At 41.2% G+C, this 14,189-nt stretch overlaps 1 protein-coding gene across 2 annotated transcripts in view; it reads right to left on the bottom strand.

Moving 5' to 3' along the window:
• Positions 1–7,596: 7,596 nt before the first annotated feature.
• ELF5 (E74 like ETS transcription factor 5) overlaps positions 7,597–14,189 on the bottom strand; it is a 29,884-nt gene continuing 23,291 nt past the window's right edge. For both annotated transcript variants that reach the window (XM_067749456.1, XM_067749457.1), the window contains exons 5-7: positions 11,414–11,482; positions 9,403–9,598; positions 7,597–8,980 (exon numbers count right to left, since the gene is read on the bottom strand). In XM_067749456.1, coding sequence (XP_067605557.1) covers positions 8,884–8,980; positions 9,403–9,598; positions 11,414–11,482 — 362 coding nt within the window. In that variant the 3' untranslated portion in view covers positions 7,597–8,883. The remainder of the gene's footprint in view (positions 8,981–9,402; positions 9,599–11,413; positions 11,483–14,189) is intronic.

Below are 14,189 nucleotides of genomic sequence, written 5' to 3'. Positions count from 1 at the left end.
CTGGACTAACAGAGAACCTCAGACCCCAGGGAATATTAATTGGAGTGAGACCTCCTGAAGGTCCTAATCTCAGCACCAAGACCCAGCTTTATCCAACTGCCTGCAAACTCCAGTGCTGGATGCCTCAGGCCAAACAACCAGTAAGACAGGAATACAGCCCTACCCATCAAAAAAAAAAAAAAAAAAAAAGAATGAAACGACAAAAAAAAAAATGTTACAGGCAAAGGAGCAAGGTAAAAACCTACAAGACCCAATAAATGAAGATGAAATAGGCAATCTACCTCTTTTTATATGTATATATATATATGTATTTTTATATGTGTATATATATGTATTTTTATATGTATATATATATATGTATATATATGTATGTTTCCTTTTTCTCTTTTTCTGAGTGGGTATGTGTATGCGTCTTCATGTGATTTTTGTCTGTGTAGCTTTGCTTTTACCATTTGCCCTAGGGTCTGTCTGCCTGTTTTTTGTTGTTTTTGTTTTTTCTTTTTTTATTACTTTTAATTTTTTTATTTTTAATAATTTAAAAAATACTTTTACTTTAATAACTTTATTATTTCCTTTATCTTTTTCTTTTTTTCTCCCTTTTCTTCTGAGCTGTGTGGTTGACAGGGTCTTGGTGCTCTGGCAGGGTGTCAGGCCTGTGCCTCTGAGGTGGGAGAGCTAAGTTCATGACATTGGTCCACCAGAGACCTTCTGGCTCCACATAGTATCAAACAGCAAAAGCTCTCCCAGAGATTTCCAGCTCAACACTAAGACCCAGCTCCACTCAATGACCAGCAAGCTACAGTGTTGGACACCCTATGCCAAACAACTAGAAAGACAGGAACACAACCCCACGCATTAGCAGGGATGTTGCCTAAAATCATAACAAGGTCACAGGCAGCCCAAAACACACCACTGGACGCGGTCCTGCATACCAGAAAGACAACATCCAGCGTCATAAACCAGAACACAGGCACTAGTCCCCTCCACCAGGAAGCCTACATAACCCACTGAAACAATCTTAGCCACTGGGAGCAGACACCAAAAACAACAGAAACTACAAACCTGCAGCCTATGAAAAGGAGACCCCAAACACAGTAAGTTAAGCAAAATGAGAAGACAGAGAAACACACAGCAGATGAAGGAGCAAGGTAAGAACCCACCAGACCAAACAAATGAAGAGGAAATAGGCAGTTTACCTGAAAAAGAATTCAGAGTAATGATAGTAAAGATGATCCAAAATCTTGGAAATAGAATGGAGAAAATACAAGAAACAAGGACCTAGAAGAACTAAAGAGCAGACAAACAATGATGAACAACACAATAAATGAAATTTAAAATTCTCTAGAAGGAATCAATAGCAGAATAACTGAGGCAGAAGAACGATTAAGTGACCTGGAAGATAAAATAGTGGAAATAACTACCACAGAGAAAAATAAAGAAAAAAGAATAAAAAGAATTGAGGACAGTCTCAGAGACCTCTGGAACAACATTAAATGCACCAACATTCGAATTATAGGGGTCCCAGAAGAAGAAGAGAAAAAGAAAGGGACTGAGAAAATATTTGAAAAGATTATAGTTGAAAACTTCCCTAATATGGGAAAGGAAATAGTCAAGTCCAGGAAGCGCAGAGAGTCCCATACAGGATAAATTCTAAGGAGAAACATGCCAAGACACATATTAATCAAATTATCAAAAATTAAATTCAATGAAAAAATATTAAAAGCAGCAAGGGAAAAAGAACAAATAACATACAAGGGAATAACCATAAGGTTAACAGCTGATCTTTCAGCAGAAATTCTACAAGCCAGAAGAGAGTGGCAGGATATATTTAAAGTGATGAAAGGGAAAAACCTACAACCAAGATTACTCTACCCAGCAAAGATGTCATTCAGATTCGATGGAGAAGTCAAAAGCTTTTCAGACAAGCAAACGCTAAGAGAATTCAGCACCACCAAACCAGCTTTACAACAAATGCTAAAGGAACTTCTCTAGGCAGGAAAGACAAGAGAAGGAAAAGACCTAAAAAAACAAACCCAAAACAATTAAGAAAATGGTAATTTTCTTACATACATATTGATAATTACCTTAAATATAAATGGATTAAATGCTCCAACCAAAAGACATAGACTGGCTGAAAGGATACAAAAACAAGACCTGTATATATGCTGTCTACAAGAGACCCACTTCAGACCTAGGGACACATACAGACTGAAAGGGAGGGGACGGAAAAAGCTATTCTATGCAAATGGAAATCAAAAGAAAGCTGGAGTTGTGACCACCTAGAGGGGTGGGATAGGGAGGGAGATGCAAGAGGGAAGAGACATGGGGATATATGTATATGTATAACTGATTCACTTTGTTATAAAGCAGAAACTAACACACCATTGTAAAGCAATTATACTCCAATAAAGACGTTTAAAAAAAAAAGCTGGAGTAGCAATTCTTATATCAGACAAAATAGACTTTAAAATAAAGACTATTACAAGAGACAAAGAAGGGCACTACATAATGATCAAGGGATCAATCCAAGAAGAAGATATAACAATTGAAAATATTTATGCACCCAACATAGGAGCACCTCAATACATAAGGCAAATGCTAACAGCCATAAAAGGGGAAATCGACAGTAACACAATCGTAGTAGGGGACTTTAACACCCCACTTTCACCAATAGACAAATCATCCAAAATGAAAATAAATAAGGAAACACAAGCTTTAGATGACACATTAAACAAGATGGACTTAATTGATATATATAGGACATCCCATCCAAAAACAGCAGAATACACTTTCAAGTGCACATGGAACATTCTCAAGGATAGACCATATCTTGGGTCACAAATCGAGCCTTGGTAAATTTAAGAAAATTGAAATGGTATCAAGTATCTTTTCCGACCACAACGCTATGAGACTAGATATCAATTACAGGAAAAAAAACTGTAAAAAATACAAACACATGGAAGCTAAACTACACATATTAAATAACAAAGAGATCACCGAAGAAATTAAAGATGAAATCAAAAAATACCTAGAAAGAAATGACAATGAAAACACGATGACACAAAACCTATGGGATGCAGCAAAAGCAGTTCTAAGAGGGAAATTTATAGCAATATAATCCTGTCTCAAGAAACTAGAAACATCTCAAATAAACAACCTAACCTTACACCTAAAGCAATTAGAGAAAGAAGAACAAAAAATTCCCAAAGTTAGCAGAAGGAAAGAAATCATAAAGATAAGATCAGAAAAAAATGAAAAAGAAATGGAGGAAACAATAGCAAAGATCAATAAAACTAAAAGCTGGTTCTTTGAGAAGATAAACAAAATTGATAAATCATTAGCCAGACTCATCAAGAAAAAAAGGGAGAAGACTCAAATCAACAGAATTAGAAATGAAAAAGGAGAAGTAACAACTGACACTGCAGAAATACTAAGGATCATGAGAGATTATTACAAGCAACTCTATGTCAATAATATGGACAACCTGGAAGAAATGGACAAATTCTTAGAAAAGTACAACCTTCCGAGACTGAACCAGGAAGAAATAGAAAATATAAACAGACCAAACACAAGCACTGAAATTGAAACTGTGATTAAAAATCTTTCAACAAACAAAAGCCCAGGACCAGGTAGCTTCACAGGTGAATTCTATCAAACATTTAAGAAAAGCTAACACTGATCCTTCTCAAACTCTTCCAAAATATAACAGAGGGAGGAACACTCCAAAACTCATTCTATGAGGCCACCATCACCCTGATACCAAAACCAGACAAAGATGTCACAAAAAAAGAAAACTACAGGCCAATATTACTGATGACCATAGATGCAAAAATCCTCAACAAAATACTAACAAACAGAATCCAACAGCACATTAAAAGGATCAAACACCATGATCAAGTCGGGTTTATCCCAGGAATGCAAGGATTCTTCAATATATGCAAATCAATCAATGTGATACACCATATTAACAAACTGAAGGATAAAAACCATATGATAATCTCGATAAATGCAGAAAAAGCTTTCAACAAAATTCAACACTCAATTATGATAAAAATTCTCCAGAAAGTAGGTATAGAGGGAACCTATCTCAACATAATAAAAGCCATATATGACAAACCCACAGCAAACATCATTCTCAATGGTGAAAAACTGAAACTATTTCCTCTAAGATCAGGAACAAGACAAGGTTGCCCACTCTCACCACTATTATTCAACATAGTTTTGGAACTTTTAGCCACAGCAATCAGAGAAGAAAAAGAAATAAAAGGAATACACACGGAAAAGAAGAAATAAAATTGTCACTGTTTGCAGATGACATGATACTATACATAGACAATCCTAAAGATGCTACCAGAAAACTAGTAGAGCTAATCAATGAATTTGGTAGAGTAGCAGGATACAAAATTAATGTACAGAAATCTCTTGCATTCCTATACACTAATGATGAAAATCTGAAAGAGAAATTAAGGAAACACTCCCATTTACCATTGCAACAAAAAAAATAAAATACCTAGGAATAGACTTACCTAAGGAGACAAAAAACCTGTATGCAGAAAACTATAAGACACTGATGAAAGAAATTAAAGATGATACAAACAGATGGAGAGATAAACCATATTCTTGGATTGGAAGAATCAACATTGTGAAAAATGACTATACTACCCAAAGCAGTCTACAGATTCAATGCAATCCCTATCAAACTACAAATTTCAGTTTTCACAGAACTAGAACAAAAATTTCACAATTTGTGTGGAAACACAAAACACTGTGAATAGCCAAAGTGATCTTGAGAAAGAATAACGGAGCTGGAGGAATCAGGCACCCTGACTTCAGACTATACTACAAAGCTACAGTGATCAAGACAGTATGGTACTGGCACAAAAACAGAAATATAACTCATTGGAACAAGATAGAAAGCCCAGAGATAAACCCATGCACGTATGGCCACCTTATCTTTGATAAAGAAGGCAAGAGTATACAATGGAGAAAAGACATCCTCTTCAATAAGTGGTGCTGGGAAAACTGGACAGCTACACGTAAAGGAATGAAATTAGACCACTCCCTAACACCATACACAAAAATAAACTCAAAATGGATTAAGGGGGCTTCCCTGGTGGTGCAGTGGTGGAGGGTCCGCCTGCTGATGCAGGGAACGCGGGTTCGTGCCCCCGTCCTGGAAGATCCTACATGCTGCGGAGTGGCTGGGCCCGTGAGCCATGGCCGCTGAGCCTGCGCATCCGGAGCCTGTGCTCTGCAACGGGAGAGACCACAACAGTGAGAGGCCCGCGTACCGCAAAAAAAAAAAAAAAAAAAAAAAGGATTAAAGACCCAAATGTAAGGCCAGACACTATCAAACTTTTAGAGGAAAACATAGGCAGAACACTCTATGACATAAATCACAGCAAGATCCTTTTTGACCCACCTCCTAGAGAAATGGAAATAAAAACAAAAATAAACAAATGGCACCTAATGAAATTTAAAAGCTTTTGCACAGCAAAGGAAACCATAAACAAGACCAAAAGACAACCCTCAGAATGAGAGAAAATATTTGCAAATGAAGCAACTGACAAAGGATTAATCTCCAAATTATACAACCAGCACATGCAGCTCAATATCAAAAAAATAAACCAAGCCAATCCAAAAATGGGCAGAAGACCTAAATAGACATTTCTCCAAAGAAGATGTACAGATTGCCAACAAACACATGAAAGGATGCTCAACATCACTAATCATTAGAGAAATGCAAATCAAAACTACAATGAGGTATCACTTCACACCATTCAGAATGGCCAGCATCAAAAAATCTACAATCAGTGAATGCTGGAGAGGGTGTGGAGAAAAGGGAACCCTCTTGCACTGTTGGTGGGAATGTAAATTGATACAGCTACTATGGAGAACAGTATGGAGGTTCCTTACAAAACTAAAAATAGAACTACCATACGACCCAGCAATCCCACTACTGGGCATATACCCTGAGGAAATCATAATTCAAAAAGAGTCATGTACCACAATGTTCATTGCAGCACTACTTACAATAGCCAGGACATGGAAGCAACCTAAGTATCCATTGACAGATGAATGGATAAAGAAGTTGTAGCACATATATACAAGGGAATATTACTCAGCCATAAATAAAAAACGAAATTGAGTTATTTATAGTGAGGTGGATGGACTTAGATCCTATCATACGAGTGAAATAAGTCAGAAAGAGAAAAAATACTGTATGCTAACACATATATATCGAATCTAAAAAAAAAAATGGTTCTGAGGAACCTAGGGGCAGGACAAGAATAAAAACGCAGACGTAGAGAATGGACTTGAGGACACGGGTAGGGGGAAGGGTAAGCTGGGATGAAGTGAGAGAGTGGCATGGACATATATACACTACCAAATGTAAAATAGATAGCTAGTAGGAAGCAGCCGCATAGCACAGGGAGATCAGTTCGGTGCTTTGTGACTGCCTAGAGGGGTGGGATAAGGAGGGTGGGAGGGAGATGCAAGAGGGAGGGTATATGGGGATATATGTATGTATATAGCTGATTCACTTTGTTATACAGCAGAAACTAACACAACATCATAAAGCAATTATACTCCAATAAAAATGTTAAAAAAAAGATACATACACTGCAGTGTTCAAAGAAGCATTATTTACAATTGCCAAGATATGGAAGCCACCTAAGTGTCCATCGACAGATGAATGGTTAAAGAATATGTGGTACATATATACAATGGAATATTGCTCAGCCATAAAAGAGAATGAAATTTTGCCATTAGCCGCCATGTGAATGGACTTGGAGGTAATTATCCTTAGTGAAATAAGTCAGAGAACAACAAATACTGTATGATATCCTTATATGTGGAATCTAAAAAACACAACCAACTGGTGAATATAACTAAAAAGAAGCAGACTCAGAGATGTGGAGAACAAACTGGTGGTTGCTGGTTGGAGAGGGGCAAGGTAGGGATGGGGGAGGGGAAGGCACACACTATTGGGTGTAAAATAGGCCACAAGGATGTACTGTACAGTATGGGGAATATAGCCAATAGTTTGTAATAACTGTAAATGGAGTGTAACCTTTAAAAATTGTATTAAAAAGAAAACAACAAAGAAAACCCTCAAACCAACCACAACAGTGCAAGAACAAAGTTCAGCGTGTGAGACAGCATGAAGTGGTGACCAAATGCTCTTCCACACAGGTCCAGGAAATTACTGTGACAGGCACTGAGAAACTAGTGGTACCAGATGGGATTTTCAAAAAGAAATTGGTAATCTGGATTTGTCTGTAAATCTCCTGATTTTTAAATAAGGCAACTAATTCAAAATAAGAAACAAAACAAAACCTCAAAACACAAGCAAAAAAACAAAAACATAGCTGTACGACCCACTGGACCATGGCTTCCATCTTGTGAGGGGACCTCTGGCTTAGGATAGAAAGGTGGTGTGGAGGATCACTTCATATATTCCTTGCATCTTTTGGGGCTCTCTGGGACTCTCCATCTCCTAAATGCTAGGAAGTGGAAGGGTCATCAAAGGTTTTATAGGTTGTCAATGTTTGTTGAGTTGGCCTTGCTAAATTGGACAATATGGAGACAGTGTAACATGTTAAATATTTTATTCACATTGTTTACAAACTGTATCCACCTGGAAAACACATGAATCTAAAAAATAGACTATTTTACAGTCATTCACATTTTTTAAAAACAAGTTACTTTTGACGTGAAACTCTAAGATGGAGGCCCTCAGTCTGTATTGTCGTTCAGTGCCTCGTCACATGAGGCTTCCTGCTCTGGGGAAGGAGTTCTAGGGGCAGTCCACCCAGCTGGAGGTCACTAATGGCTCACCTACCAGTGACTGATGAGAAAATGTCAGTGCATACTTTAACTTGTGAACATTCACTGGTGTATATCCAACGTCGCTAATTTTGTCAAGGCAATATGCATTTTAGAGCTTGCGTACTCATCGGGTGGGAAGACAAAACGAGAGGCTCATAATTTAATTGGCCATTACAGAGCCATCAAGACATTCCCAGTTCTATAAAGGTGTAACGTCTTGCCCACAGACAGAATCAATGAATTACGATTTTATTGTGTTGAGAACTTGAATCATAAAACAGAGGTGATTTGGAAATTGATGTAAGCGTCTGTCGACTCTTTGCACATCTGATGCCTCCCACCTAGGAGAAGAGGGGGAATACACTCAGCAAGAATTAAGAATGTGCCTAATTTTGTGTTACTCCGGAAGGATGGCCATGGGAGTTTTGCTGAGTGGCTAAAAAGATGTTCTGGTTAAGAAACTCGCTATTTGCCTGTGCTAAGTCCAATTATGTACCAGCTCGACGGCTTAGCTCCTTTACTAATTAAGAAACTTTTCTATGGAATTTGACTTTAACAATTTAAAATCTACAATATGTTTGTCTTACCCACATCTCACCCCGTCCTACTATATTAACTACAAACTAATCACTTCTTTTTTGCTTTGTGAGCTGCCACAGTTAACTATGTGAAAACTTTTGAGCCTTTGGAATGGGAGCACCGGATGAGCCTCTAATGGCAGAATTGGATCCTTTTTCTCTGAGCAGCAGCAATGGCACAGGGCATTGTGGTTCTGCAACTCTTCATTAGGGAAGTGATGTTTGTTCCGGGTACCACAAAAGATCATCCCCTCCTCCCCTCGGGTAAAAAAAAAAAAAAAAAGGAATTTCTTAAGGGTTGCTGTCATCACCCCCAAGTAGACAACAACTCTGAATCCAAATGTAAGCTGAGATGTGGAGAAATTTTATCAGCACGTTTGCAGGCTTTTAAAAGAGTGAACTTTCAAGGTCTATTGCAATCTATTGTTTTAAAAGACAGAAATCCATAAAATGAGCTTGATGATGGAGGAGATCATAGCTTGTCTTCCTGCCACCCGTGTGCATTTTTTCCAAATTTGTATACTAATCTTCGGTCGACCCGTTCCAGAATTCCTGTTTTATAGTAGTACCTGTGAAAGACAGCAGAAGAGGGACGTGAGGAGGGTTCATACCCTGGGAAAACAACAGCGCATAAACACGTTCCTCTTTCCTCTCAGGTGACAGGCTGGTCTTTGGTTACCCTGGTATTTTCACACCCTCTTATCAACTTACACTTAAACCTTTCCCAGTCATCTTGAAGAGCGAACCTCACCACATCTGGTTCAAAACGTGTGTGTGTGTGTGTGTGTGTGTGTGTGTGTGTGTGTGTGTGTGTGTGTCTGATAGCCTGGCTTCAGAGTGATCTCCGGGGAACACTGCCAAGAATGGAAAGGACAGCGTGTCAGTTTACAAACCCTAATCCCACCTGTACCTAAGAGCCGAAGTGTTGTCACATGACACTTTTTATATAACTCTGCCTGAAGGCTCACGGCATTTCATGCTGTTCACTTACCTCAGAGCTCTGCTCAACTTTTCATACGTCATTCTGTCATTTCTCTTCCTTTGTCCCCACATCTTTGCCAGGGCTTCTGATTTAACCACCCGAAAAATACCTTGTTCCCTATCTTCCCATTCCAGAATGCCACAGTTTTCCTCAGGAGATAGAAGCAGGTCTCTCACAAATTCCCATAGGTGAGAGCTCTGGAGGCCTTTAGGGAAGGAAAAAAAGTTAGCTAAAAACTAAAACAGAAAAATTGAAGAGTTGTACAACTTCTCATGAACCCATGAGAAATGCTCCTTCATGGTTATTTCCCAAAGTGATGACCGAGCGTTCTACTTGGAACCATACCTAGCTGTGAAATGTCTTCTTCTACTAAAGTAATTACAACACACACACAGAGACATCCTATTTACATCGACCAGCAACACTGGCTCACGAACTTTCCCTGCTCGATGGAACTACCAACTAATTCTACGGAATTAATGAAATGACAGTCGAATGACGTTTCCATTCTTCTTTCTGAAAAGCAGTGTGGTTGTACTGAGATCCCATAGCTACAACTGTCTGGCTGGACTAATCCTGCCATTATGTTTTGCATGAAAAACTGGTATTTCTCTTGTTCCATTGTATCAGAGTTAAGACTTGCTCTGGAGCCTGGCTGGCTGGGTTTGGGTCCTGAATTCACCTCTTCTAGCTCTGTAACCAAATCTCTCTAGTTATCTTCTCTCTAAAATGGGTTAGTAGTGATAAATGGAATATTTATAAATGGAATATTTCCTGCCATATCAATACACAAAGGATGGCACAGTCATCAATGATTGCAACCCTCCAACGTGAGCCGGTGAGCCCTGAGGCGACTCAGGGCTGAAAAGGATCCCTGCCATCTAGCAGCCATCAGACTGCAGCCACTCCATAAGGCGAGCCCTGAGGAAACTCAGGATGTGAAAATACAGGATACTGGCCCCAGATAGCTGAGGTGCATATCAAAGGAATGATTACACTGAGCCCAGACTCTTGCATCTTCCCATACCTAGAAAAGCGCTGAATTCTTTAAGTTGAGACATTTGGTTGTCTTTAATTAACAATAATCTTTATGACAGACTCTAGGTCCATTCACCTCACTACAAATAACTCAATTTCGTTTCTCTTTATGGCTGAGTAATATTCCATTGTATATATGTGCCACATCTTCTTTATCCACTCATCTGTCGATGGACACTTAGGTTGCTTCCATGTCCTGGCTATTGTAAATAGAGCTGCAATGAACATTGTGGTACATGACTCTTTTTGACTTTTGGTTTTCTCAGGGGATATGCCCAGTAATAAAGCAGAAACTAGCACACCATTGTAAAGCAATTATACTCCAATGAAGATGTTAGAAAAACAAAAAAGAAAAATCAATAATCTTCTGACGCTGCAAAACTCCTGTATCTCCTGGCTCCTCCCCTCGCCTCCTTGGGGCAGTTTCTCAGAGTTACCTGAACTGCTGTCTCCTGGGCTGCAGTCCTCATTTTGCCCCCCAAAAACTTAACTCGCAACTCCCATGTTGTGCATTTTTTTAAGTCAACATAAGAGTACCTACCTCATAGCACAGGTTAGAGGATTATGATTTAATACATGTTAAATGGCTAGAACCAAGCCCAGCAGGCTCGACCCTGTCCTGGGTAGATCTTAGTTCTGGGAAAGCTAACAGAATTGCCAGCTCATGGGGTTTCTTTAGTATCATCTCTGAGTATTTCAGTGAGAAGGATTCACAGTAGACCAGGAGAAACAAACCCTTATTCAGAAATTTAACGTGGTTAGAACATTACTTTAATTCTCCTGATACCATTTCCAAGTCAAAAGAAAGAAACTGGATTTTGATAACACTTATAACGGTAATCATCAATTTCTCTGCTATGTTCTTTGGGAAATAACGGGACTCACTCAAACACTGAGTCTCAAAGCTTATTAAAGTAGATTACTTTGTCTCATGAATGGTTTTAAGAAATTACCAATGACAGATGGCATCTCTTACACTTACTTGTTCGACTATGACTGTGACAGTCTTGACTTTTGATGCCACTTGTTTTCAAGCAACTGGAAACAGCGTCTGCAACAGAGTGATTTACAGCTGTAGGAAGGAAGCTGGAGGCCGCGTTCCGACCTCAAATCACACCAAATGGGCAACTATTAATTGAACACCTTTGTGGTAGGAGACAGCGTGCTGGGCTCTTTGGGAATAATTAGTAGGTTTAAGGAGCGTTTGTATTCAACACTGGGGCCCTACTGTGTGCCAAGTTCCGGGCTCTGAGCTGGAGATAGAAAGTGAACAACACAGACTTGGTCCCTGCTCACCTGGAGGTTAAGGACTATTGGGCAAGGAAAACACAAGTGAAACACAAATCGCCATTGAGTTAAGTGTTATGAAGGAAGGAGGCCTTAGATAGAGAACGAGGCGGAGGAAAGCACCTGCTGTGGATGGGGTGGCCAGGGCGAGTCTCCTGGACGGGAGACACTCACGCTGATGTCAGGAGGTGGGAGGGTGTCCCAGAGGGAAAGAGCAGCATGTGCAAAGCCAAGGGTGGCGACCAGGCAGGCCCGTGGGGTGCCCAGGCGTGGCGGTAGGGGCACCGGGCTGCCAGCAGGTACATGGGCACATGGTAAGGATGTGGGATTTTTTCTTTTTTTTTTTTTGGTGGTACGCAGGCCTCTCACTGCTGTGGCCTCTCCCGTTGCGGAGCACAGGCTCTGGACGCGCAGGCTCAGCGGCCATGGCCCACGGGCCCAGCTGCTCCGCGGCAAGTGGGATCTTCCCGGACTGGGACACGAACCCGTGTCCCCTGCATCGGCAGGCGGACTCTCAACCGCTGCGCCACCAGGGAAGCCCAGGACGTGGGATTTTATTCAAAGAGTAAAGCGAAGACTTAGGACTTTAACAAGGTCTACTTCTTAAGAAGATCCCTCTGGCTAGTGTGTGGAGAACAGACTAGAAGGGACACAGGTAAAAGCAAAGAGAGTAGAGCTTATGAAGAGCAGAAAGCAAGGTGTGACCTCAAGGCCGAGTTAAACTAGAAATCACACTGTAAGTCTGAGACACTCACATTGCTGCAAAGTGTATATGATTAAAAAGTAAAAGGTGGTACCAGATCACCCCTCCCTGCCCCCACATCACTTGCTCAGCCCGCTCCAGCCACACTGGCCTCCCGGCTCCTTCTGAAACTCACGGGCACATCCTCCCTTGGGGCACTTGCTCCCTTTGCCCTCAGTGCTCTTCCCTTGGATGTCCAGGGGCTCACGCCCTCATCTCCATCTTCGCTCAAAGTCACCTTCTCAGCGAGGCCTTCTCTGACTGCCTGAGCTGGAATTGCACACGCTCACCCTACTCAACACTCCATGTGCTAGTTTTATTTTTTGCTGTCATATTCATCACCATGGAACATATTATATATTTATTTATTTTGCTCACTGGCTGACTTTTCCCACTAGAGGGCAGGGATCTGTGTTCCCACCTGTATCCCCCAGCACCTAGCACAGTGCTGGGCATATAGTAGGTGCTCAGTAAGTATTGTGGAGCGGCCACCATGCTGCACTCTACTCACCTTCCCTGCTGTAGGGACATGATGCTATAAATACTGAATGACAGAATAAGTATGCTGTCCATGGAGGGAATGGTGTCCTGTGTACCACACCACTGCCCGGGAGGGGCCTGTCTCAGTGCCAGTGGGTCTTGTCACTCCCTGGCGTGACATCCTGCAGTGGTACTCTGTGGTCTCCCGCACAGAGGCTGCCACGTTAGTCAGGCCCTTCACACATGGACCTCCACCCAGTTCTCCAGGCTTATCCCTTGCTGCTCCCCAACATCGTCCCTCCTTTGGGTCAGATGGTCCCAATGGGGCTTGACTTTCTCCTTCTTCCTTTGCACATGCTTCCCGCTCCCCACTTCCACCCAGCTGAACCCACTCTCACAAAACCTCATCAGGAAGTCTTCTCGGAACTCACCCTCTGGGTTAGAGCCCTCTCTGTCCCATAGCACCTGCGTGTTCCTCAGTGTTCCAGCATTGGTCCCTTTCTACCTCTACCGTAGAGGTCCATCTCGTCCGTTGTTCATGTGTAATAACAGCTGATATTAAAGGAGCGTTTACTAAGTGCCAAGTGCTTGTAAGGGCTTCACATACAGTATCTCATTTAATACCTGCCACGACCCTGTGTGGTATAATCGCTATTTCCATTTATTGAGGAGCAACTGAAGCCCACAGAGTTTATGAATTTCATCCAGAGAGGTGGAGCCAGGACTTGAACCCAGAGCAGTTCCGTTTCAAAGCAGATGTTCACAATTTCTGCTTCAGCATGTCTTTCATGGCAGGTGTTCAATAGATACTTAAAGAATAATTATTAAAGTTTGTTGAGTGTTTGCTACTACCAGGTGCACACCCAATCTCGCCCACTTATGATGCACGTTTCTTACTCTCCTACTTTACGTATAAGAAAACAGAGGTGTCGAGTGGCTGGTGTCTCCCTGGAGGTCCTTCACTCATGGGCTCACGAGTGCTGAGACACAGTGTACTCTCTGCAGCAGGCACGGGGCAGACATCACGAAACAGGTCCCAGGCTCTCCTCTCAGGGGACTTGCACCCAAGTGGGAAGGAATGTCCAGTGAACAAACATGGCCTATTTCAGTTGGTGATAAATGCCATGGAGAGGAATGTAGCGGGGTGGGAGAATAGAGGTCATGGTGAAGGGGCTGAGTGATCTTGCAATTGTCATAAGAGTGAACAGACAAAGCTCTCGGACAAGAAGATGCCTGAGCAGAACGGAGC

The sequence above is a fragment of the Pseudorca crassidens genome, chromosome 9 (genome assembly GCF_039906515.1).
Source record: "Pseudorca crassidens isolate mPseCra1 chromosome 9, mPseCra1.hap1, whole genome shotgun sequence".
Taxonomy (NCBI): Eukaryota; Metazoa; Chordata; class Mammalia; order Artiodactyla; family Delphinidae; genus Pseudorca; species Pseudorca crassidens.
This window is presented reverse-complemented; position numbering and strand designations above follow the sequence as displayed.